The 25224-nt window shown below is 60.7% G+C and overlaps 1 protein-coding gene across 1 annotated transcript; it reads left to right on the top strand.

Moving 5' to 3' along the window:
- Window positions 1–999: 999 nt before the first annotated feature.
- TANGO6 (transport and golgi organization 6 homolog) lies at window positions 1000–24921 on the top strand (the record flags this gene model as incomplete). The annotated part of the gene is made up of 17 exons (XM_084270098.1): window positions 1000–1752; window positions 2039–2155; window positions 3169–3319; window positions 4198–4322; window positions 4829–4991; window positions 5484–5566; window positions 9726–9838; window positions 11019–11195; window positions 12279–12405; window positions 13038–13217; window positions 16311–16445; window positions 17666–18154; window positions 18354–18411; window positions 20466–20612; window positions 22756–22907; window positions 23611–23724; window positions 24605–24921. 17 exons carry the CDS (start codon window positions 1000–1002, stop codon window positions 24779–24781), a joined length of 3261 nt encoding a protein of 1086 aa, XP_084126224.1. The 3' UTR covers window positions 24782–24921.
- Between the last annotated feature and the right edge of the window lie 303 nt (window positions 24922–25224).

Below are 25224 nucleotides of genomic sequence, written 5' to 3'. Positions count from 1 at the left end.
CTCCTGGAGAGAGTCCAGAGAAGGGCTACGAAGATGATTAAGGGCCTGCAGCATCTCCCCTATGAGGAAAGGCTGAGTGAACTGGGACTGTTCAGCCTTGAGAAGACTAAGGGGGGAACCTAATTAATGTTTATAATTATCTGAAGCAGGGGATGCAGGGGGGAATCAGCCAGCCCCTTTTCAGTGGTCTGTGGGGATAGGACAATGGGCAATGGCTGCAAGTTGGAACATAGGAAGTTCCACACCAACATGGGGAAGAACTTTTTCCCAGTGAGGGAGCCCTGGGACAGGCTGCCCAGGGGGTGTGGAGTCTCCTTCTCTGGAGATATTCAAGACCCACCTGGACGCCTATCTGAGTGATATGTCCTAGGGAGCTGCTTTGGCAGGGGGGTTGGACCCGATGATCTCTCGAGGTCCCTTCCAACCCCTACAATTCTATGATTCTATGAGTCTGTGGAGTCTATTTCCACAAGTCACTGTCCTGGAAGGAAAGAGCAACAAGGCAGCCCACGCACGGTGCCTGCAGGCATCAGGGGGCTGGCACAGGCCTCCCAGCCGTCCTGCCTTCGGACAGGCGAGCTGCTGCTTGATGTACCCTGTCACACAGAGGAGCCGTTTGTTCCAGGGCCCCCCGCAGTAACTGGCCCCAGAACGGCTCTGCCTCCTCCCCGGGCCGACTGTGCCATGGAGAAGCTGGGGGCTCCCTCGCTGCGGGCAGCGGTGCCTGTCTCCCCTGTGGGAGCTGGGAACTTCTGCTGGACGCGGCCAGAGCTCCCACACGGCGCCTGGGGGGAGCGGGGCAGCGGCCCTGGGCTCCCGCACCGCCATCAGGCGCGGCCTGGCTAGCAAGTGAGGCGATGGCCGCGTCCCGGGCGCTCCCTCCCGAGCTGCCAGGACGGGGCCGCTCCCCTCGGGCCAGGCCCCAACATGGCGCCGCCTCCTTCCAGCCCCGCCCAAGATGGCGGCGGGCGCCGCCGTCCCGCCCCTTCCCGCCCCAAGATGGCGGCGGGGGGCTGCGCTCCTCCCCTTCCCGCCGGCCCCACCATGGCGGCGGGCAAGGAGCCGGAGCCGGGCCCGGGGCTGGAGCGGGTGGTGGAGGCGCTGGAACTGCTGCTGCGGCCGCCACCGCCCGCCGGGCCTGGGGAAGGGGATGGCGAGGCCGGGCCCGGGCCGGAGGGCGCTCTGCGGCCGGAGACGCTGCGCAGTAACGCGGCGGAGCTGGAGGAGCGGCTGCGGCGGGCGCCGGGCTGGGCGGCCCTGCGCGGCCTGCGGGATGCCGTGCTGGCCCGGGCCCCCGCGCTGGCCGCCGGGGCGACGGACGAGGCCGAGCCGGGCTGGGCCACGGCCTGCGGGCTGCTGGCGCTGCTGCTGTGCCTGAAGGAGCGGTTGGCCGAGCTCGCCGCCGCCACCCCCCCCATCGCCGCCCCCAGCTCCGGGCCCGAGGCCGCGCCGCCGCTCGGCGCCGACACGCTGAGTGTGGCTCAGGGCCAGGCCGTGGAGCGGGCGCTGCGGGCCGCCGTGGGCCTGGGGCTGGTGCCGTACCTGCCGCCGGGCATAGGGCAGCGCCCGGGGCCTCCTGCGCCTCTCCCGGCACCACCGGCTGCCCGCGGGGCCCGGCTCCACGCTGCCGCCGCTGCCCTGGCCCAGCTGGCCCAGCACCCCGCGCTGGGCACCCCGCTCCTCGCCCGCCACCTCGGCCTCCTCCTCGCCGGCTTCTGCCTGTTGGGACACGGCCCCGCTGCCCACTGCCAGGTCCGTGGGCTCCTTCTCCTGTTCCCCCTGCCTGGTCAGCGCTGGGGCCCGGGCCAGAAACGCCTCGGGGTGTCCTGCCTCACCTCCCCACACCCTGTGGACGGGTCTGTGGCTGTGTTGGGCTCCTGTCCGTGCCAGGACCGCTCTGGCACCATGTGTGTTCATCCTCATGTAGGATGAGGAGCCAGGGAGCAGCGTGGTGAGGGGCTGGGGGACGCTGGCACCTGGCAGGCTTGGCACCGGCAGCCAGGGCCGTCCTCATCACCCTGGGGTTGGTCTTTTCCAGGGCGTTTCGGAGTCGGAGCGAGCGCGGTGCCGGGAAACCCTGCGGCACATCTTGGACCGTGTCTACCAGCCGCTGGCGGTGCGGGAGCTGCTCATCCTGCAGGGACGGCCCAAGCAGGTACCGGCGGCAGCGGGGCTGGCCCTGCTGCGGGGCACATGCTGCCTGCCCTGCTGAGACTCTGTGTTCCCACACTCCCAAGGGCACCACGGCCACCCTACTGGGAACATTCCAGTGCCCCAAAAACCAGTTTGGTGCAAACACACCAGTGATGCTCAGGCAGCCTCAGCTCGGGTCCTGCCGTGGGCCTGTGTGAGCTCAGGGTCCCTCGCTGCCTGGGTTTGTCAGCTCCATCCTCTGACCCTCTGGCTGGGATCGCACATTACTCATTCCTGAGGGCTGGGGGGGGTCCATATGAGGCACTTAACGTTGGGGCAGTGCTCATGGTGTGCAACATGGCTCTTCCACAGTGGTCTGGTTAAACAGAACCCGAGCTGATGCTCAGGCAGCACCCTTAGAGACACGCTGTGACTGGGCAGCCCTGAGGTGGTTGGGCCGTTGGGGTAGATGATCGCTGTGGCTCTCTTCTGACTGGAAACACTCAATTTGTTCTGTCCCTCACCAGTGTGGCAGGGCTGGCTTGGTTCCTCAAGGTGTTGGAGTGAGCACCCCATTAGAACCGCTCGCTTGGTGGGCTCGTGGCCATCACTCAGCCATCCTGGGATCTCTTTGCTCAACCAGGGAGCCTGTGGGCTCACGGTGCCACATCCACTTCGTGCCAGGTCCCCATGGAAGTCACCACTGCAGACCCCTTACCCACACCGAAGCCAACTCATCCCCAAGCCCCCCGTGCATAGTTCAGTAACAAGGGGCTCGGGGCTACTGCCCAACCCTGTGAGGCTCTAATTAAAGGAGGGAAGCTCTGTGTGAAGGGATGCTCCTGGGAAGGCTGGGCTCTCTCGTTAAGCCCTAATTACCTTTGTGCTGCTGGATGCAGGAGTGATTTATTAAAACCCTTTCCCTGTCCTGTGCTCCTAGCAGGCCTGGAGCCCTGCGGGGCAGGGTGTGGGCTGTTTGCTGTCAGCAGGGGTTTGCACAGGAGTGTGCAAATCTGCTCCTTTGTTTCCTTTCAGAGCTCTCCCTCTCCTGGGGAGGAAACAAAGCCGGGCCTGGCTCGGGCTCCAGCGTGGCTGCGGCGCCTCTGCGGTCAGCTGCTCTCTGAGAGGCTGATGAGACCCAACGGGGTTCAGGCCGTGGTTCGGGGCGTCATGGAGGGAACAGGCGGTGAGTAGGGGGGCTCTGACCCTGCTCTTGGCTTCCAGGGTGGCAGGTGAAAAGAGACAGTGACCCTGTGTCCCAGACGTTTGGCCCCCTGACAGGCCCAGGAGTGAGGGTGCCATCAGAGCACTGAAAGGGCTTTTGTCAGGCCAGGCTGACTTTGTAATGCTCATGGGGATTATCCCCTCTCTCTGCTGAACTCCCAAACGTCAATGCCCTTAGCTGGGGTACCTGCACTTGGCTGAGGTCTGACCTGAAAGCCTCTGAGCTCATTTCATCCCCTTTATGCCTCTGTGGGGTCGTACCTCCTGGGTGTCTGAAGCATGCTTTGCCCATACACACAGCACTGGTGCTGGTGTGGGGGGAGTCCTGCTCAGCACTGGTGGAGTGAGACCCATCCCCGAGCCAGGGCACAGCAGCCTTCCTCCCCTGCTCTCCCTTTCCTGCCAGGGAGGGAAGCTGTTGCTCTCCAAAACCTGAATCCTGCAGTTCTTCGTGCCAGGGAAGCCGTTGCTCTCCAAAACCTGAATCCTGCTGGTTTTAGGGCCAGGGAAACTTGTTCTCCAAAAGCTGAATCCTGCTGGTTTTAGTGCCAAACCCTCCCCTGGCCAATACCAACCCGATGGCACCATCCAAGCACAACCTCCCTCCACCTTTCACCTCAGACCCCTCTCTGTAGAAGTCACTTTCCATTATTTAGCGTCTCAGACAGTAATTTCCCCCTCCTGTCGCTAAGTTCAGGTGTCTCCTGCAAGATGCTTGGTTTATAGGGAGTACTAAAACCCAGGAATCCATTTCTTGGCCCCAAACACCTGGCCTCAGCCAGAGCCAGCCCTGCTGTACGTGGGTCTGAGCTGCTCTTGGCTTTCTGCTTGGCCTGGCAGGTGGCGCTGGTGCTGAAGCAGCAGCTGCGGACTGGAGGAAATGCGAGGCGGTGGCAAAGATCCTGGCGTCCTGCCCGCAGCAGTGCCTTTCCCTCGAGGATTACTACAGCCTGGTGTGCCCCCAGGTCAGTCCCTCTCCCCCCTGCTCACTCGGAGGGTGTCAGTAATGTCACTTCTGTTTGGGCAAGGCCCAGCTGGAGCCAGCACGACGTGGTGGAGGTGTTTCTGCTGCTCTGGCAGTGGGATACATTTCCATGGTACTCTTAAATTCCAAATTTGGCTGAAATGTGAGAAAACATTGCCTGGTTGTGTGAGTGGGGCTCTTGCTCCCAGCCTGGCTGTGTGAGTGGGGCTCTTGCTCCCAGCCTGGCTGTGTGAGTGGGGCTCTTGCTTCCAGCCTTTGGCTGATGGAGCGATGCAGGCTTGTGGTTTGAGCCCAGAAATATGTCCTGCCTGGTGTGTGCACAGGAGGGAGATGGGCTCTGGAATGTCCTGCCAAATACCAGGCAAAGCAGCGTCCAGGAGTCTCCTCCCTCCTTGCTGTTGACTCCAAGGAGGGCGGTTTGTCATCCCCCTCCCCATCCCGAGGAGCTGCTGATCTCTCTTCCTTTATGGTGGGCTTTCCTTCCAGATCCTGGACCTGCTGCACATCCAGGACAGACAGACGGCGCTCCAGTTCCAGCGAGTGGCCGCTGCGACGCTGCTCACCATGGCGAAAGAGCACCCTCAGCTGGCAGAGCGGCACCTCCTCCAGCCCCTCCTGGCACCGCTCCGGCGCTGCTCTGGGGCAGCAGGTACCCGCGGGGCTCTGCCCACCCCCCCAACACCCAGAACAGTGCGGTTTTCCTTCTCCCTGAGGTTTTTCCCCGGGGCTGCTGAGCAGACAAAGCTCTGCTGCCTCAGTCACCGTCGTGTCCGTGTGTCTGGCTGCACTCTATTTAGTAGTGCCAGAGTCCAGTTAGTGAGACCCAAGGAGTGGGGGTCCTGCTGTGTGCTCTTTGGGAAGCTCTGACAGTCTCCTTCAGGACTTCCAGACAGACAGACACCGCTTCCCCGTGCTGACTGAAGAGCTCTCTGGGGAATAATCTGTCAAGGAGTTGTGGTCTGGTTTGATTTGCTCATAACCCTGAGGTGTTTACAAGGCTGGGGTGGTGTTTAGCACCGTTAAGGAGGGCTGCCCTGATGGAGGGAGGGTGAGGGAGCTGTCAGGGCCCAGCAGTGGGGCTGCCCTTTGGCTGGAGACCCCTGTACGTGGGGGTGCTGATGTGCCTGCCCTTTGTTTCCAGAGCTGGCAGTGGGAGAGTTACCTGCAGGGACTGTGCTGGTGACAGAGGCAGAACTCAGCAGCTGTGTGGAAGACCTGCTCAAGGTGTGTGTCCGACTCGGGCCTCGGGGTAGGGGAGAGAGTGAAGAGGGAGCTGATGTGGGACTCTGAGCAGTTTGGGGTGTCTCAGGCTGTGACCACACCCAGCATCTCCTGCAGCCAGGATGCTGAGGCAGAGAATAACCTTGTTACCCAGTGCTGGTGTTGTGCTGGGTACCAGAGGCGCTGCCTGAATCCTTTTGAGCACTCTCTCCCCAAAACACTCTGTGTGATGGCAGCAGCTCGTGCTGGCTGGCTTGTTCCCTGCTGGCTGCCTGCTGTGGCAAAGGAAGAAGAGTCTGAGTGGTGGGCTGGGAGCCAGGGCTCTCTGTGGGGCTTCCAGATCCTCTGTGAGCTGCAGCAAGATGTTCTGAGCGTTGCTACACTGAGCAGCTCCTGTGGGACTGGAGTCTGGGGGTGCTGTCAGCGCAGCTTCAGGGCTCAGGCTGCGGCCACAGAACAGGCAGGTCCCAGCCAGGAGTACTGGTGGCCTGAGTGAAGGACACACCATAGGGAATCCTGCCTGAGCTCTCCTGCCAGGCTGTTGCTGCCCCATCCTCCTCTTAGTGCTGCTGTGCCTCAGTTTCCTTGCTGCAGGGTGTGGATAATATAGCTCCTGGTGTTACCTGCATGGGAGGCAGAGCTTGCTGGGAGTGGTGCTGCCTGCTTCCCAGGGCTGCAGAGGGCAGCCTGAGCCAGAGTCCTGGAGCTGGATGCCTTTCCCTGGCTCCTGCAGCTTTAGCCCCTTGCTGAAGGGTGGGCAGCAGCCAGCTCCAACGCTTCAAGTGAGTGACCCAGGAAAGATGGTGGCACTCGAGGTACCAGCAAGCATCTGGCTGTGCCAGATCACCCAGCCCTGCTGTGGTGGCACCTTGGTGAGGCCCTGGCTTGCTGCTGGGTGGCTGTGCCAGATCACCCAGCCCTGCTGTGGTGACAGCTTGGTGAGGCCCTGGCTTGTTGCTGGGTGGCTGTGCAGCCAGTTGGCATTGAGGTGTTTGAAGGGGGCACGATGAACTGGATGGGCTCGGTGCAGCTCTGAGGCTGCTGAGCTGCCACCAGGGTGCAAAAGAGAGTGAAGGTGGCACTCCTGAGCTGCAGGGAGAGGTGGGATAACTGGTGTGGTTATCCCAGTGCCGTTATCCCGGTGTGGTTATCCTGGTGCTGTTATCCCAGTAGCTGCTGGTAGGAAGGAGGGAGTGTGTGGGAGCAGGGTGAGGAGGGTGAGCAGCAGCTCAGCTGTTAGCAGCCATGTCCTCCCCTTCTGTGTCCCAGAAATGGGGGGACACACTGCAGCTGGTCCCTGTTGGGTGTCCCTGAGGCCCCTCTTCCCCTACTGAAGGCGTTTCAGCCTGTCTGGTCCCACTGGACAGGTGGAGTCCATGGGTGAGGAAGGAAGAAGGAGCAGCCTGCTTTGCAGGGACCGTACTGGGCTGAACCCTGCCACACGTGGCTTTCCACCTCCACAAAGCTAATTTTAAACCTGTGGGTGGGTGAAATCCTTCAGCATCTGCTGCTGGTGTCCAGCTGCCTCTGCTGCCATGCCCTCTGGAGCTGCTCTGTGCAGGGTGGTACCTGGAGGCTGCCAAAGCAGGGGGGATCACTGTAGCTCAGCAGCTTTCCCAGCCCTCACTGAGTTCTGGGGCACAGGAACGTGGAAGGAAACAGGGATACTGAAGGAGAAATGCTCTGGCTTTGTCAGTCACAGACCATCTTCTGCATTGGAGGCAGCGTCTTGGGGCAGGATGGTGCAGAGTCATCACCTCTGCAGAGCTCCTTAGGGCAGGGGGTCCCCCACAACAAGCAGCAGAGCACTGGGCAGCACAGAGCGTGGCTCTGGCCTTTGGGGGAGAGGTGGGTGTCCATACTTGTGCTCCCTGTGAGGGAACCAGGCTTCTGGTGGAGGCCTCTCTTCTGCAACCTTCCCTCATCGCTCCTTCTGCCCTTCCCACCAGTATCACCAGTGCTTCTCTGCCTGCCCTGACAGCAAGCCCACTTCCAACCCAGGAGGACATCTCCAGCCCAGGAATTCAGTTTTAAGAAGCTGGTGACTTGCTTGCTGGCATGCCCCTGGGCAGGCTAAGCTCTTAAACGCTGTGATTGTTGTATTCTGCCTGGTAATGAGCTGTTGTAACTAGCTGGCAGGCAGAGACGGGTCTGGAGGGCTGCTCTGCGGCTGCAGTTCACAAGGAGTGCTGGGGGGGGTGCTGAGGGGGCGGATCCCCCCCTCCAGGCACAGAGCTGGAGGCCTGACAGCACCCAGATTAGCTACAGACACTCCAACCTGTGGATTTTTTTTTTGGGGGGGTGGAGGGGATGGTTCTTGTTTAGCAAGTGTCATTTGATGCTGAGTGAGAAACCATCCTTGGGGCTTCATCAGGGAGGCTTTGTGTGCAGGAGGTTCTGGTGAGGAGGGATGGCTCCGAGGGGATTAACACAGGAAAAAGGCTGTTTGCATCCATAGGGAGGGCAGGAACTTATCAGGACAATCTCCCTCCTACCTGGGCTGTCACACTGCCTCCAGCAGGTAAAAGAGCTTTGGCCTGATCCCAGGGCACTCCCAGCCCTGGAGTGGGTGATCCTGGAGTCTGGAGGTGTGGGGAGTATCCTGGTGTGAAGGGATTGGGGTACAAGGGGCACCCTGATGCGAAGGGATGGGGTACAGGGAGCACTCTTGTGAAGTGATTGGAGTACAGGGAGCACCCTGGTGTGAAGGGATTGGGGTACAGGGGGCACCCTGGTGCGAAGGGATGGGGTACAGGGAGCACCCTGGTGTGAAGGGATTGGGGTACAGGGGGCACCCTGGTGCGAAGGGATGGGGTACAGGGAGCACCCTGGTGCGAAGGGATGGGGTACAGGGAGCACTCTTGTGAAGTGATTGGAGTACAGGGAGCACCCTGGTGTGAAGGGATTGGGGTACAGGGGGCACCCTGGTGCGAAGGGATGGGGTACAGGGAGCACCCTGGTGTGAAGGGATTGGGGTACAGGGGGCACCCTGGTGCGAAGGGATGGGGTACAGGGAGCACCCTGGTGCGAAGGGATGGGGTACAGGGAGCACTCTTGTGAAGTGATTGGAGTACAGGGAGCACCCTGGTGTGAAGGGATTGGGGTACAGGGGGCACCCTGGTGCGAAGGGATGGGGTACAGGGAGCACCCTGGTGTGAAGGGATTGGGGTACAGGGGGCACCCTGGTGCGAAGGGATGGGGTACAGGGAGCACCCTGGTGCGAAGGGATGGGATATGGGGAGGATTGCAGGGAGCACCCTGATGCAAAGCAGCAGGATGCCTTCTGAGCAGGGATCTCACGAGCTGGAAGTCCCTTGGAGAACTCATGGGACACTTTATTTCCCACCTTTATTTAAAGCTCAGAGCTATGGAGGGGGAGGTAGAACCTGCTGGAAGACAGCAGTCCTGAGTAAACCCTGAACCCAGAAGGATTGGTATTTAACCCTTCTCTGGCCTGGCTTCCCAGCATGGTGGCTGTGGCTGGAAGGGTCCTGCCTGGCTCTTAGTTCTGGACAATTCCTTCAGAAGGATTCAAAAGGAAACACAACATTTTAAGACTTCCAGGGGCGTTTCTTCTGAGCTCTGTGGGCAGGGAGGTGGGACCTGCATGCAGTGAGCTGGGAACAGTGGCTTGCCTGGGAAAGGGGTGCAGGTTTTGTGGAGGAGGGCACAGACAGTGATTTGGGAGGTGGAGGAGCAGAGCGTGGCCCTACGGCCTCCTCAAAGCCCTTGTACCCACTCGCTCAGCCCGGCACGTGTCAGCCCAGCTGCCCTGTGAGGGACCAGTCCCTGTAGCTGAGATTTGGCTCTGGGTGCAGCATTTCCATACAGATTGGCTGATCCAAAGGTGCCTGTTGTGCCTCTCTGTAACACAGCCCTTGCCCCTGAGCAGCAGCCTTCCCGAGGAGCTGGCTGCCTGGTTCCATAGCTTGGAGCCCTGCTGTGATTAAACAAATATTTAGGAGAAAGACAGTGCTGAAGGCTGCTTTTTGTACAGAATATGGCATCTCCAAGGAAAGCAGGCTCCAGACTGACAGGAAGGGAGGCTGCAAACCCTCTGCCATCCTCCCTTCCACGCAGACCTGCTTTCTGTCCTGCCCGTTGCCTCCCCTCTGCTCCACGCAGGTGTTTGACTCTCCCCCCTTTGCCCTTCTCTCTGTAGGTGTATGTGGTTGGGAATGACAGCTCCAGCCTGCTGCTGGGATCCTTACAGTCAGTCATGGGAGTGGTTTTTTCCCTCTATTCCTTTGCCAAGCAGAATGTGTCACACTTACGGTAAGAAAGGACGCAGCTCAGCTTCTTCTAGGGGGTTGATCTCCTCCATTGGGCCCACCTCCAAAGGACATGCTCTGTAACAGGCACATACCAAAGCTGGGACCAGTTTCCTCACCCTGAGGAGCTCTGGTTTGGAGCAGGCAGTGACTGTGGGCATGGGCACAGTACTGACCTGACTGCCAGCCCTGTGCCTGAGGAAGCAGCTCTTGTCTCTGTTCTTTCTCTTCCCTGAAGCCAAGATGTTTGGCATAGAGGCCAGCGTGCCCCACCAGAGCCCTGGGGGAGCTGGTTAGCTCTGAGTGCCTGCCTGGGAGCAGGGTTGGCTCTGGTTAGAGGTGGTGATGCTGAGACCTGGCTGGGTGTCAGGGGGGAATCTCTGTACTTTAAAAACAGGATCAAAACTGACAGAAAGAGCTTGAGCACTGGCTCTTGGAAGCACAAGGTGAACGTGCTCCTGGTGGGTTCACACTTTGCTTCAGTGATGCTGGTGTAGGGGTCCTGTGGGCTTTCCCTGAGAGGTCTGTGTAGACAGGGGCTCTGCTGTTGCTGAAGGCATCGTTAATCATGTTGTTAATCATGTCAGAGCACAGTGAGCGCTGTGGCACGTTCGTGGAACAAGCCAAGTTGCTGCTGCTGCTGGGCCAGCACTCGCTGCTGGCTCCTCTCTGTGCAGAGGAATTTGGCAGGGGTACCTCAAACCACAGCTGCCTGGAAGCATTCAGGTTTCCAGACCCCTGGCAGAGCTACTCCACCTCATTAACCTGCATCTTCCCTTGGCAGGGGTTTCCATGCCACCTTCCCTGCTCCCTGTCTCCTTCCTCCTCCTTGGCAGGGCTGACAGCTCTGTGCTTTGTCATGCTGGCGTGAAGCAGCGGCTGCATGGAGGTGGCTGTCCCCTGTGCAGGCACACTGCTCAGGCAGTGCTCCCTTCCTCCCTGGCCTGAAACCTCTCAGGATCCTTCCATCTGGGAAGGCCAGAAGGGTGGGATGTGCTCCTGATCCCCTTGTAAACGGACACAGATGCCTTTGGCTGTCAGAGCTGTCAGCCCCGAGCATCCCAAGGAGTGTCTGTAGCCACTTGAGAGCTCTCCTGTGTTTTCCCTTGCCCAGAGAGACACCTGGTCCCCTTGCAATGCTGGGGTGCAGACAGCTCACTGCCATTTCTCTCTCTCTCTGACAGCTCCCCGTGCCAGGAGATCCTGCTGTGGTTCTTGGAGAAGTCGGAGCGAGAGGCGTCGCTGGCCGTGCTGGAAGGCTTTGTGGGGCTCAGCAGCAGTGTGCACCCCCTCCACCCACAGTGCCAGCTCTGTGTGGGCAGTGAGGGTGGTGCCAGCGTGGTGGTGGAGACGACAGTCAGGTGAGCAGCACTGGGGCTGTGCTCAGGCATCATTCCACATGTAGGGCTTTTCACAGCGTGCCAGGCAGAGCCCAGTGGGCTGCTGGTGCTGTCCCACCCTGGGCTGGTGCCCCCCAGTCATGCAGGCAGCTGGCTGGCTGTGCTGAGCTCGGTCAGGCCACGTTTCCACACAGCCTCTGTGTTCCCTGTACCCAGCACAGAGCTCTTTCAGCCCTGCAGAGCAGCTCTCCCTGAGTGCTGGCATGCACTCTGCTTTTCCTGAGTCCTGCCTGCAGCATGTCTGGGAACAGGACGTGCTCCCTCAGTTCCAATGCTCCCCAAATCCAGCTTCCACCCTCCAGCCCGAGCCTGTCTTGTGGCAGATCATTCCTGCATGGAGTGAGCAGAATCCCCGGGGCACAGGTGGCACCGTCGTGGCGAGGATTTTAGCCGTGCCAGTGCCGCCGAGCCAGCGACCGAGCTCCCCTCCTGCTCCTGCAGATGGTCTCTACAAGTAGAGGCAGAGTGTGGCCGTGTGGGGATTAAACTGCAGCCATTAGACTCCAGCCATGCACCCTGGGACAGTTGGCAGTTTGGTTTAACAAGGGGAGGGCTGTTCTTTGGCAGGTACAAGCCCTGGGAGTGCCCTCAGGCTGCGTGTGCTGGGAGCTGCCTGTGCCCCTGACAAACCCCTCTGCAAATACGCTGCTTTTGGTTTCATCTCAGTCCAGTCCTGCCCTGAGTTAGGGAAAGCTTTGCCCTAGGGTTTGCACTGGGTTTGCTTTAAAATCACTCCCTAAGGGCCGTGGCCCTGCCTGCGTCTGTCCCACCCCGCGGGGTGCCAATGCCAGTCCAGTTCCTTGCAGCATGGCTGGGTCAGGCACGTGATTTGCACTCCCTGTTCTGGTTAATGTCATTCCTGGAGTTAATACCAGAGTGCACGATAGGTACACTGAATGAACCGAGCAGGAGTTTGGCTGGGCTGTGCCCAGGCAGCTCCCTGGCAGTGCTGTGACCGAGGGTTTCCAAAGGAAGGTGAGGTTTCACCTTGCCATGGAGGGTGTCTGTGTACTCACACCGTGGTGACACTGTGACCCCTTCCAGTGATGAAGATGAGGCCCTTTACCAGAAGATTTCCTCAGAGCAGAGTCGTGTGGAGAGCTTGGTGGAGCTGCTGTCTCGCTGCCAGGAGAGCGGTCTAGCCGGAGACTTCTTCATCCGCTGCCTGAAGGTGAGGGCAGGGAAGGCTCTGCTGGGGGAGTATCTGCAGGGATGGTTTTCCTGGGTCAAACAGTCTGCAGATGCCAAAGGGGGGTCTCAGGAGCCTGGAGCCATCAACCCTGGCCCCAGGAGCCGTTAACCCTCCTTCCCCTGGGGCTCTTTGAGACATCAACCCTGGCCCCAGGAGGGGTTAACCCTCCTTCCCCTGGGCTCTTTTGACAACAGGAGTGTGTCTGAAGCATCAGGATGTGTATGAGGCCATGAATAATCCATGTTTGATCCTGCTCCAAGCCCTGTGATTCCCTCCTGGCCTTGCCTGGGCTGTACTTTCTCTGCCCTTGCTAGCAGGTAGAGCCCCAGCACCTGGTCCCACAGGGCTTTGCAGCATTCTGGGTGTAGGGACGCTGCTGGGTCACGGGTGGGATGTCCAGGACCCACCGACAGCCCACAGACCTTTTTGATGTAGCGAGCAGAAGGTCCTGGTCGTGTGAGGAGTCAGCGTGAGCTCTGCAGAGCAGACAGGTTGTCTGGGTGAACCCAGGACCACTGGTGTGATAACCACTGTGCTCCTGGAGCTGGTTTTGCCCCTACTTAACTCTTTAAATGCACATTTTGCCTCTATTTAACGCTTCCTCCCCACAGGCGCTGACTCGTGTGGCTGCAGAGGAGGAGGAGGTGGCGAAGTCGGCGTCGGGGCCTGGACGCAGCTTCCTGGAGCTGGAGCAGTACCACGATGATCAGAGCAGGAAGCTGCTGGTCCTGCAGCTGGTGGCTGCGCTCTGTGAGAGCGTCTCAGACACCGTGTTCACCGACATCGAGCAGGTAGGTGATGGTGAAGCCCTGGGTATCAGGGTGTGCAGCAGGCCAAGCTCTGGGCTGCTGGGCTTTAGGGAGACTGGCTAAAAAACAGCTGGAAAAAGCTGGGAAATCCCCAGAAAAGCAGTTTGTTAGTTTATTGATCCACTTGGAAGTGTCTTGGCAAGACGCTGCCCTGTGCAGCCCTGTCAGGAAGGGCAGAGCGAGCTGCAGAGGCCACAGGGACCAGCCCAGACGTCTTCGTGTTTGTGTCTGTGGCAGCATCCGAAAACCCAGAGAGAAACCTGTAGTTCTTCAGAACTCTGGTTTCCCAGCCTCTCACCTTTAGATTGAGCAAGACTTCCTCCAAGGTTAACAAAGCTTAGGGACATCTGTACCTGTCAGTGGGTGCTTGCTGCCTGGCCGTGGCGTCAGCGCCTGCTTCTCCTGACATGTCTCAGCAGCCACCTCCGGAAGCTGCGGTAGCTGGGCTGCCGGCCAGGCTGGGCTGGCACAGCACAGCACCGTGTCCTGCTCACCCCTTGCCCACTGTTAAGCCATTTGTGGCTTTTCTTTGGTTCCTGCTGTTGAGACACCCCACACTGTGCAGTGTGGCCGGTCAGTGGGGTTGGTGTAGCTGTGCTCATACAGCCAGTGCTGGTCCACATCCTCATGAATGGGCAGCCACAAAACGGGTGAAATACTATTTCAAAGGCCAGCTGAGACTTACTGCTCCCAGTGCCAAAAAGGATCATTAAAAGACAGTCTTTTGAGAGCCCATGTTGCTGGGCACCGGCTGTCCTGCGCTGAGGGCAGTGTGGCATTCCCCAGCTGGCTGGTGTTTAAACTTCCTCATCTCATGTGGGGCTTGGGCTGTGTTGGTTGGTTGGTAACTCGGTGACCTGGTCCTGCAGTTCCCTGTGAATAGCTTGGGCAGAGGCAGGCAGTGCAGGCAGGTTTCCCCACTCCTCTCCTGGGGACAAAGGAGTCTTTGTGTGTGCTGTGGAGGGGACACAGCCGGAGCCGGTGCGGCGCTTGTCGGTGCAGCGCCCAGCGTGGCTTTGTCCTCACCTGCCTCTCCATCACACCCCCCAGCTCCCATCCCTGGCTCACAGAGTCAGGAGGGGAGCTGGGGAAGGATTTTCCAGGTTTCTGGGTCCAGCCCTGAGCTGAGTACAAAGAGAAACAACCTCTGGCAAAGAACCCCAGACAAAAAGCCATTGTGCTTCCACCTGGGGGTTGTGTTTCAGGCAGGACGGCCTGGGGCTGGGACAGAGGGATTTCTAAGCCGGTTCCTTGGAGCGTTTGTTCTTGCTGGGAGCACAAAGCCATGCTGCAAAGGGGTGGGTGCAAGGGGATCTCACTTCCCAACCCTGGGAATGGCAGCAGCCCCTCCCTTGCATGGTTTATTTGCCATTTCTGACCCCCACAACCGAGTTTGGTGAGACTGACTTGATTTCCTCTGTACACTAAGCTGCTCTCCTCCTGCACAAGGCAGAAACGTGCCCCAGGGTTTATTTTTCAAGCTTCTGGCCCAGAAGCTTCAAGCTCCCAGGTTAAGGTGGGGTTTTTCTCCTCCTAGATTAGAGTTCTTTGAAAACCCTGCTGTTTTTCTCAGTAGCTGTCTACTGAAGGATTATCTATTCCTCATGCTCCTTCTTTTTTTGAATTTTACATTAAATATAACCCCAACCCATTCAGCTTGTGTGTCGCTGCTTTGTCAGAGCAGACATTCTGACACTTGCTCTTTGCTTGCTGTTTGATGGCATTTCTTTCCTGGGCTGATCAGCCCAGAAGGTTCCTAAACCTTTTTGGCAGCCCCTCCCTGCCAGCCTCCCCCCTCCCAGCATGGGATGAGTTTAACAAAGCTGGCAGGGATCCCTTCTCCCCACGATGAGGAAACGCTGTTGCCTGCACCCACCGCCTCTACCCCAGGGGCTGGAAATGTGGGGTTTGGTGCAACAGGACCTTAGTGCCCTTGTAGTTTGTTTTCTTAAATAGGAGCAAAACAGTTCCTCCTCTTTCACAATGCCCCTGTTACGTTGGAGAGACCCCAATCCAGCCCCTTCCCAGCACGGCTGGGTGCTGCCACAGCCACCAAGCTCGCCTGGGGCTGCGCGGTGCCAACGCAGCTGGCAGAGGCGTGGAGGAAATAACCTGGGGGATTTGAGGCTCCCTTAGAAAGGCAGGAAGCCTGTGGGATTAAAGATGTTGGTGCCAAACCTTGGGAAGGCCGATGCTGGCCAGGCAGGATCGTTATGGGGTGGGGAAAAGAGATGACAAAAGTATTGTGAGACAATGATGAAGTAAGTGACACACGTGGTTGGTGGCCTGGCTCTGGCGTCGGCCAGAGATGTGTGAGATGGGGTGGCTGGTGGGAGCTGAAACTGTCCCAGGCAACGGTGGATGGCTGAGAACAGCCCCAGCCTGGGGCAGGGAAGGGGCTGTGTTCATCCCCAGAGCTTGCAGCAGGATTTTTGTTGTGATGAAGTGTGTGAGCTGTGCTAAATCCCTGCTCGATTCTGGCCATACCGGGGGGTGCAGTACCAGAGCCTTCCCAGAGCTCTTTAGCTCTCCTGCTCCTGCATCCATCTGGATTTGCCCAGGCCAATGTTTTTCTAGCACAATTTTATCTGAACCCTTTGTGTTTCCCTGTCACTGCCACCACCCCGACCCTCCCTCACAACCCTGATGGCTCTCCAGCTCCCATCCCATGGCACGGCTGTGGTGGAGCCGGGAGAGGAGATGGAGCAGAGAGAGGAGATGAAGGAAGGGCTGGTCTGCCCTGGGAGAGCACCCACTGCAGGTCAACCATCGCCTTGTCCCGGGGCTGTGGTGAGAAGGCTGTGGAGGTACCTGGGGTTTGTCTGAGGGGGGGGCAGGAGGGTACAAATAGTGGGCAACACGAAAGGCTCCTATGTGGTTGTGCTGCCAAAAAGTTTAGGTTGGAAAACTTCAACCAGAGCCAGACGGAGATGGTGAGAGCTGAAGGGGCTCTGGGAGGGCACCCTGAGGTGCAGGCAAGGACAGGCTCCTTGCAGCACCTTGGGGATCTCCCCCTCCCCCCACACACACACACATCCAACTGCTCTTCCTTTTTCCTGTGCTCTCCCCTGGCAGGTGGAGGAGTTCGTGGCAGCCACGCTGCAGCGGGCCTGCATCAGCCCAGCGCGGGGGCCCGGAGCGGCGGCGGAGGCGCAGACCCTGGCCATGGCCATGGGGCTCGTGGCTGCCATGCTCGGCGGAGCCGTCCAGGTGAGGGGGTGGTGCTGGGGTGCTTGGCAGCCCTGGGGTGCAGTGTGGGGGGACACCAGGCACCGAGGGGGACTGCCATCACTCCGAAGCCTGGTTGGGCTGGGCTCCCTGCTCAGTCCCAGCGTGTATGTGTGTCTATACATGTACATATACATACACGTTGTTCCTCCTCAGAGCAGGGCCAGGGCACTGGCTGAGGATTTGATCTCAGCAGAACACCCCTGAGAGACCAGTTATTTAATTAATAATCTAAATACTGCTCCCAGGAAGGCATGTCCCAGCAACGCAGTCACATACAGCATCTTAAATACCAGTAGTCCATCCTCAGCACCCCGATGCATCCACAGGCTCCATCTCTGGAGCACAACAGACTTGCCAGTGTTTCATGAGCTTCCTGTTCTTGAAAATCCTCCCTAAAACCATCTCACTGCTCCGTTAGCCTGTTACACAGGGAGCAGTCCACCTCTGTGAGCACACTGCAATCGCTCTGCCTCATGTTCCATCACTGAGCTTGCCAGGGTTTCCTCATCCCCAGACTCGCCCCAAGGAAAATCCAACTGTTAATGGAGAAATAATTCAGTGTGTCTTATTGCTGAATTCCTGACATGGGGAAAAGAACGTTATTTAGTTGGGGAAAACATCAAACTGGCTCTGACAGGCCCCCTCCCAGGAGAGCTCCTGCTCTGGTGGTAACGGGAGCAGCACAGCTCCACATATTGTACCTGGAAGGTTTCAGAGGCAGCTGGAAGGTCCTTTGGGTTCCAGTGGCCAAGGGATTTTTCCACATTTATCAAGAAGCTTCCCAAAAATCTCTGCTAAAGCATCACTTCTCAGGTTTTACAGCTGCATTTTGCTTCTGGGATTAGCAGTCAAATCCAGCTCAGTGCAGAAAGTTTTCCCCCTGGGGTGCTGCAGACTTGGGATGGGGAGACAGGTCCCAGACGCCTTGTGTGGAGCTCTGGTCCGGGCAGGACTAAAGGCAAGCCCTGCATGGCATTGGCAGGATGGTGGGGGGCATGTCCCCACCTCAGCTCCTGTGCTGAATGCGAGGGGTCCTGTGTGGGTGCTGCTCACCTTGGGAATCCTGCCCATCCCATCATCTCCCACTGCTTGTGGTGTGGAGGTGGCCGGTTGGCCTCCAGGCTGCTTGCCGGCCGTGCTGGGAGCGTGCCGAACCTCCTTTGCTGCGGTGCCAGCACTGCTTCTCCCCCTCCCCACAGCTGCAGTCCAGCGACTTCTCGGTGCTGAAGCGGCTGGTGCCGCTGCTGGAGGAGCTGTCCCACACCTACCCCGAGCCCGTCACCCAGGAGCTGGCCGCAGACCTGCGCATCGCCATCTGCACCCACGGGGCCTTCTGCCCCGGGACTGTGGGTGCTGCTGCTGACAGCATGCTGGGAAAGAAGCCAGGGATGGGAACACAGAGCCCTGCCAGCGTCCCCAGCAGAGCCCCCAACCCCAGCAGTGACTGCAGCAGCCCCTTGGCTCCCGGTGAGAGGAATGAAGAGCAGAGCACGTGCCATGAGCCCGGCACCTCGAGTCCTGCTCCAGCCCCGTGTGCCGACAGCCCGTCCCCAGCCGGGCTCCAGGAGCTCCTGGTGTCAGCCTATGACCCCCAGCCCCCTGTCCGGGCAGCTGCCCTGCGCCACCTCGCCGGCCTCATCGTGCACCGGGATCCGGAGGCGCTTCAGCTTCAGGAGAAACTGCTCCAGGTAACAGGCTCCCACCACAGTCCTGGTCCTGTGCCGTGGTGTGGAGCTGGGGCTGAGCGTGCCGGCACGCTGGGGCTGCTCAGTGTGACCGCGGCCCTCTGACCTTGCCAGCACCATTGGTTCAAGGGACTGGGGCTGCAGCATTCCGCTGCTAGCCCGGCGTGGGGCCCCTGCCAACAGTGCTTCCTCTTCCTCACAGGTTTTCCTGGAGAACATGGAGCATGAGGATGCCTTCGTCTACCTCTCAGCCATCCAAGGTGAGTGAGGCCAGGGCAATGCCAGTGCTTCGCAGGAGGAAGTCTTGTGCTTGGGGGGAATTTGGGCAGTGAGAGCACAGAGCAGTGGAGCTGCAGCTGGGCTGGGGGCTCAGCATCTCCTGCCCTCCTGGATGGTGTCTTGGTGCTGTTTGGTCAAGCCGGGAGCCGCGTGTTGGCTCTGTGCCGTGTTCCCAAAGCTGTTGGGCTTCATCCCCCAGTTGTGCTTTCTCAGTGCATAATTAGTTCATTTATTCTCTGACTTAATTGCTGATCTGCACAGACCACAGGCACCTCCTCGGTGGAGCCCTGGGCAGGTTCGTGCTCAGGGTGTCCCTGGGAGGACAGATGGGAGCTGGTCACCATCCTCGAGCTGGGTCTGTGCCACCAACCTAGGGCTGTGGTTTCAGAACAGCAGGGGCACAGCCCAGGCACCCACCTTGTGCCTGCCTGACATTTTGGCTCACTGGTCCATGTGGCTGAGGCTGGCCAAGGAACTGGGGCTGTGGGACCCTCTGGTGCTCCCTCGGGGTGCTGCCACGTCGTTCCCCATGGCCAAGGCAGTGAGTACTGAGTGGTGCCAGCTGGAGAACATGGAAGCAGAGCAGCTTCTCTGGGTCAGTTCCCCAATCCATCATATCTCACAGCTCACTGTGGGGGGAAGCAGCAGCAGCCACACTGTGTAGGCAGGGAGCAGGCTCCAGGCTGCTGCTGCGGGCACCGGGTGCTGCTGCCACTCACGCTGCTTCCTGGGAATCCCTCACATCCACGCTTGCCCTGGCATAGCCACACAGCTGGGACTCCCCATTGGGATTTGCTGGCAGATGCCTTCATGCCTGGGATTACCCAGGTGCCCTGTACGACGGGGCGCAGTGCGACGGCTTCCTGGGAAGGGAGGTGCTGTTCCCATGACCCGGAGCGGTACCGGCGCTGCCGGGCACCCCGGCTGCCGTTGGATAGGTACCCTTCAGCGGCAGCTGGAGAAGGAGCTTATCACTGTGCTTCCCTCTGCCTGTACGGTCTTGAGTGGGACGGGTTCATCCCTGCCCTGCCGGTGCAACACCAACGCTCCAACCGTCCCCGGGTGATTAATCCTCCCTGTGCAGCTGCCTCCACCGTGTTTCGTAGCTCGGCTGCGGCGGTGATTAACCCTGACGCGGTTCCTTGCGGTGGTGACTCACCCAGCCCGCGCCGCGCTGGCAGCGGCACCTGCAGCGTGCCGTGCATGGCGCTGTGCCGGCTGGGCTCCCCACTGCAGCAATGGGGCTCAGCTGCCAGCTGGCTGTGGCAGCACTGCTGGCTCCCTCAGAGCCGGGCTCTGGTGAGGTGATGCCAGAGGAGAGGTCGCTGCGCTGCCGGGTGTGTCCGGGCTTGTGGAGGGTAACCTACACCGGGCGCCATGTGATAACCGGGGAACGGGGTTGGAGGTGAAGGCAGCTGCTCCTGGAGGGCAGAGGAGCTGGGGCTCATCCTGACTCAGTGCTTGGTGCTGCCAGGGCAGCCTCTGCCATCGCCCTTTCCCTGGGGGAGAGCTGCCTTTCCCCAATGGAGAGGCACTCGGTGCTCCCAGAGCCCTGCCCAGCGCTTGCCACCAGCCTGCATCCCTCGAGGGATGGCAAAGCCGGCACAGCCCCACAGCGTAGACACACAGGGCACATGTGGGTCTGGCTGCCAGGCAAACCTGGGGGGTTCGTGGAGCTCCAGTGGGGATGAGGACACCCCAGGGCTGGGAGTGGCAACTGGACACAGCGCCAGAGCCTGGCAAGCCCTGGGATGAGTCCTGCAGCGTGCTGTGACTCTGCCCAGCCCGTGACCGTTAGCCAGCAGAGACTGGGCCCCCGCTGCCAACTGCTTGGTTATTTACTTTACAGCTTGGCACCCAACCAGGCCCGGTGCTGGGCTGCCCCAGCGCTACGGCTCTGTGCAGAGGGGCTGTGGGATGTACCGCAGTGCAGGGGCACCTGTGGGTGATGGTTGCACCAGGTGGCACAGCCAAGGGTGGTGGCACATACTGCCCTGAAGCCTGGTGCCGACATGCATCTTCCTCTCTCCCCCAGGAGCAGCCTTGCTCTCCAGCGAGTACCCAGAGCGGATCCTGCCTGTCTTGCTGGCACAGTATGGGTGCCCAGCACAGGGCACAGAGGACGCTGCTGTCACCAGGATGAAGCTGGGCGAGGTGCTGATGCGTGTCACCCGGGCGCTGGGTGAGTCCAAGGGCACAGCCATACTGGCTGCATCCAGCAACCGCAGCTCCCGTGGCCCTACTGCAGGGGCTTGGAAGCCAAAGGGCAGCTGGCTGGGGTTTGCTGCTGGGCAGGAGCTGGGGGATGGATCCTGCTGCAGCCCCCCGGCCCCTCAGCCAGCAGCACTGGGCTTGGAGGCTGCTGGGAAGCGCCTGGACACGCAGGGCCGAGGGGTGGAAGCTGGCTGAGGTGCTGCTGCTGGGACACGTCCTACAACACCTCGTCTCACTCCCCAGCAGAGTGAGGCCAGTGAGAGCAGGCAGCGGAGCTCTGCGCTGCCAGGACAGCCAGGTGGGAGCCACCAGCCAGGTGCTTTGTTCCCTGGTTGGCTATGGCAGAGCCCGGACCTCCTGATCCCTGCAGCTCCTGTGCCATGTGCTGGCTGCCTGGCCTGCCAGAGCCATCCTCTGGGCACCACGGTGTCACCTAGCCACAGCAGCATCCCTGGCTGCAGGTGTCCTGCCTTGGTTGGTAGGCCCTGAGCCACATCCTGCCACTGCCTAGCCCCACTGCTGGGCTGGGCACAGGACATCCTCCAGGCCAGCAATCCCCTCATCTCTCCATGGAGCTCCAGCGAGCGGTGCAAGGGCTGAGCCCCTTGGCCTTGTCCATGTGTCCAGCTCACTCAGCGCTGCAGCCTCCCCGCCCCGGGTTTCCCTCAGCAGCTGCCCACGGCACGGCTGGCAGCAGGAGGGTGGGCACGGCCTCTGCTGCAGCTCCCCCCCCTCCCCGTGGTGCCTGCGCCGCGGGCAGCGGCTCCGGCGCGCCCTGGCTCGCCTGTGTATTTATAGAACAAATTGCACCCAGTTGTTTTTGTTGCAAAGCTTCAGGATTCGGGAGGGAGGATTTATCTGGTGCTCCCAGAAACGCTCCATGCTCTGCAGCGGCGCTGACGCTGTTCTGAGCTCTCCTGCTGCTGTCTGGACACCACTGTGCCATCCCCAGCCCTGCCCATGTCCCTGTTCCTGCCCCATCCCTCCTGAGGGGCTTGTAGCAGGTGCCTGTCACCCAGCAAATGTGGCTGGAAGTGTGTGGCCACCCCATCCTGAGCTCATGGTGCTGTTCCTCTGCATGGAAGTAACACGGGGCTGAATGTGGCACAAGGGCAGGTGGAGACCTTGCCCCTAACCCTTAGCAGCTTCTCCTGCAACCCCATCAGCTCCACTCTGTGTGTGCCAGAAGGGAGGGGAAATGCTCTGTGCTCTCCCTGGCTGTCCGGCTCAGCACTGGTGTGCCGTTGGCTTCCGTGGGGATGCACTGTGCTAGGATCCCCCTGCACCCCTCAGGCTGCCCTGGCCACCTCCTGGGGTGTGAGCATGGCACAGGCTGCCTCCCCGCAGAAGCGCGGCTGCCCTCAGTGTCACAGGTGGTGCCCGTAGGCTTTATCCTATCCCTGTATCCCAGGGCAGCCCAGAGTCCCATCCCTGTATCCTTAGAGCATCCCACTACCTCATCAGCTGCAGGACACCAGCATCCAAGGGCCTTCCAGAGCTTGGGAGCGCTGGGAAACTGTGGAGCTGGCAGGGCAGCGAGTCTGTCAGTGCTTCCCCGGATGGAGCAGCCCCATCCTGGTGGGAGCCAGAGCGGCTCCATCCCCGTGGGAGCCGTGCCCACACCCCGGGATGTGCAGCCGCCGGCCGGGGCGTCCCTGGCGCTGGGCGATTGCTCATGCTGGTCACGGGCTCCGCACGCCGACCTCTAATTAGGCGGCTCGCACATCCTTGGCGCCTCCGTGCGCTAATTGGGGTGGGGGCTGGGGGCTGGGGGCTGGATCACGTGAGGATTCGGGCCTCACGCTTCGTTGGGTCTGTGGCAGCCCCAGCTGAGCAGCTGGGGGTGTGGGGTGCGCCCAGCGGTCTCTGCCGTGGGGTGGGTGCTGTCCTGGGGGGCTGCCTCGTGATGTCCTCATGTCTGGCGCTGCTGTGGGTCTGTCCGTGCCCCAGATGTTGCATCCAGCTGTTTGTGGTGCTGCAAGTGGAGGGGAGGGAGGTGGTGGTGGTGGGTAACACCCAATCCATCTGCTCCAGATGGCGTAGGGGCTGTGGGAGGAAGGGGCTGGGGGTGTTCCCTTGCTGGTGACATGCCACCACGCTCTCTCTTGCAGGTGACACGGTGTCCAGGCACCGGGAGCCGCTGGTGCAGGCCTTCCTGCGGGGCGCGCGGGCCCCCGACGCCGCGCTGCGGGCCAGCAGCCTCTCCAACCTGGGCGAGCTCTGCCAGCGCCTCGGCTTTCAGCTGGGCTCCATCGTCCAGGAGGTACCGGCTCCATGCTGGCACTGCTGGCCCCTCTCCCCACATCCCTGCCTGGGGAGCGTGGGACCATGGCTCGTTAACGAGGGCGGTTCGTTAGCAGATGGTGGGGCTGCTGGGGGAAAGACAGCCTGGGGTTTCCATACATGGATGCTGTTTCACAGCCGAGGGCACTCGGGCAATTCCAGCCATGAATTTTAGGGCTCAGAGCCTGATAATTGGCAGGAGGGGTCGGTTGTGCAGGGAGCAGCAGTCCGAGGAGCCACAGTGCTGCCTGCTCCACCCCAGCAGCCCTAATTCCAGCTGCACCTCACCGAATGAGGCTGCCACCAGCACCGCAGTGCAGCAGCTGGCGGGTCCGTGTGCCAGTGGGAACTGGAGCTTTGGTGCCTCTGGAGCAAGAGGGACGTTGGGAGACATCAGGGACATGGTGCTCAGGCTTCTTCCCTGGGTTGTGGCTGCTCAGCACAGGTGGGGCAGTGGCTGTGCCCGGGAGCTGCCCACACCCCGCACGCGGCGATGTCGGGAACGCGCTGGCACTGCTGCTTCTCCTGGCTGTCCCTGCCAGGGGGTTACTTGGGCTCCTTCGGCTCTGCCCCCAGCCCTGGGCTGGTGTGGGGCATTGCTGCAGGTACTGAGGAGGCTGGCTGTGCCATTGGGCCCCCTCCATGTTCCCAGCCCAATGTTCCCCCCCACCTTGTCCTCACAGGTCACCTGCTGCTTGACAGCCATAGCCAGGACGGACCCCGCGGCGGAGGTGCGGCGAGCGGCGGTGCACGTGGTGGTGGTGCTGCTGCGGGGGCTCAGCGAGAAGGCCACCGAGGTGGGTGACCTCTGGGCACCCCTGGGGACAGCCCCTGCCCCTTCCCAGTCCTGTGGAATCAGAACCATAGAATGGCATAGGTTGGAAGGGACCCCAAGGGTCACAGAGCTCCAACCCCCTCCCACAGGCAGGGACACCAACCTCCAGGCTTGGAGCTACACAAGGTTGCCCAGGGCCCCAGCCAACCTGGCCTTGAACACCCCCAGGGATGGGGCACCCACCCCCTCTCTGGACAGCCCCTTCCAGCCCCTCACCACTCTCTCTGCAAAGAACTTCCCCCTAATATCCAATTTAAACCTTCCCTCCTTCAGCTTTAATCCATCCCCCTTGTCCTGCCTTTATCTACCCTTTTTAAAATGGGATCAGGACCTCTGGCTTGTGCCTCCCCCACTGAGGGAAGGGCTCCTCCAGCACCGGATCCTTCCTGGGCTCCATCCCTCCCAGCTGCTGGGCCGTGCCGCGGGGCAGCACCGGTGCTCAGGAGCCGTGGGAGGTGTTTGTCACCGATCTCACTTGGGGGTGCCCGGTGTTCCCACAGGCTGTGACCTCCCTCCCCTCTTCCTGGTAGTGACTCTGTGGGAGCTGTGCTCCAGTGGAGGAAGCAGCCAGTTCCCAGCAGGAAAACCCACAGTGGGGTTCACAGCTTCCTCTCCTTCCCCTCAATGCACCCACTGCACTGCCAGCACTTGGGGAAACTGAGTCACAGGGGGGGTTGGGGTTTGCACCTGAGGCACTGTTGTGGTGGCAGTGCCACCGCTGACCCCGTGTCCTGGTACTGGCAGTCACTGCTCCTGCCAGGACGTGCCGAGGGCTGTGTTTTGGGTTGTGCTGGGTGCAGGTGAGATGCTGGTGAGTGCTGATGGTTCCCCTGCTCTGCCAGGTGCTGCGGGACGTGCTGCGGGACCTCTACCGCCTGCTGAAGCACGTGGTGGCAGCCGAGCCCGACGGCGCGACGGTGCTGCATGCCCAGCTGGCACTGGAGGAGCTGGACGTGGTGATGAGGAGGGTCCTGTTCCCCACCCAGACCCTGCAGAAGAAGATCGTGGTGCTGCCATAGCCGGGCTGAGGCTGCAGAAACCACCTTTAGAAACCACCTTTCCCTGGGATGCCGCTGGCCAGTGTCGGCTGGGGCGGAAGCCGCAGCCTGGGGAGCACGGCCGGTTGCCCCCAGGCTCCTTGGGGTGGGGGGGCTCCTTGCTGGGCTGGGGTGGGGGATTAAACTCAGACGTGCTCAGCTCTGTGTCTGTGTGATCTGTGGGAGCTGTAGGAAGCACCAGGTGCCACCCCAGCCACGTCCTGGCCCTTGGAACAGCGGCACAGGCGCTACTGAGCCCCAGGGTCCCGCGGGAAGGTGGGGGTCACCCCTCCCAGGGCTGGGTGCCAAGGGGTGCTGGGAGGGACGTGGTCTGTGCTGCACTCACCCTGGGGCAGCAGGAGGGTCCTGGAGCCAGCAGCTCACACGCACTTGCACACTCAGCTCACATGCTGCCGGGTGCCCAT

This window comes from Gallinula chloropus (assembly GCF_964237585.1).
Source record: "Gallinula chloropus genome assembly, chromosome: 13".
Lineage (NCBI taxonomy): Eukaryota > Metazoa > Chordata > Aves > Gruiformes > Rallidae > Gallinula > Gallinula chloropus.
Note: the sequence above shows the minus strand (reverse complement) of the source record. Positions and strands in the feature narration are given on the sequence as shown.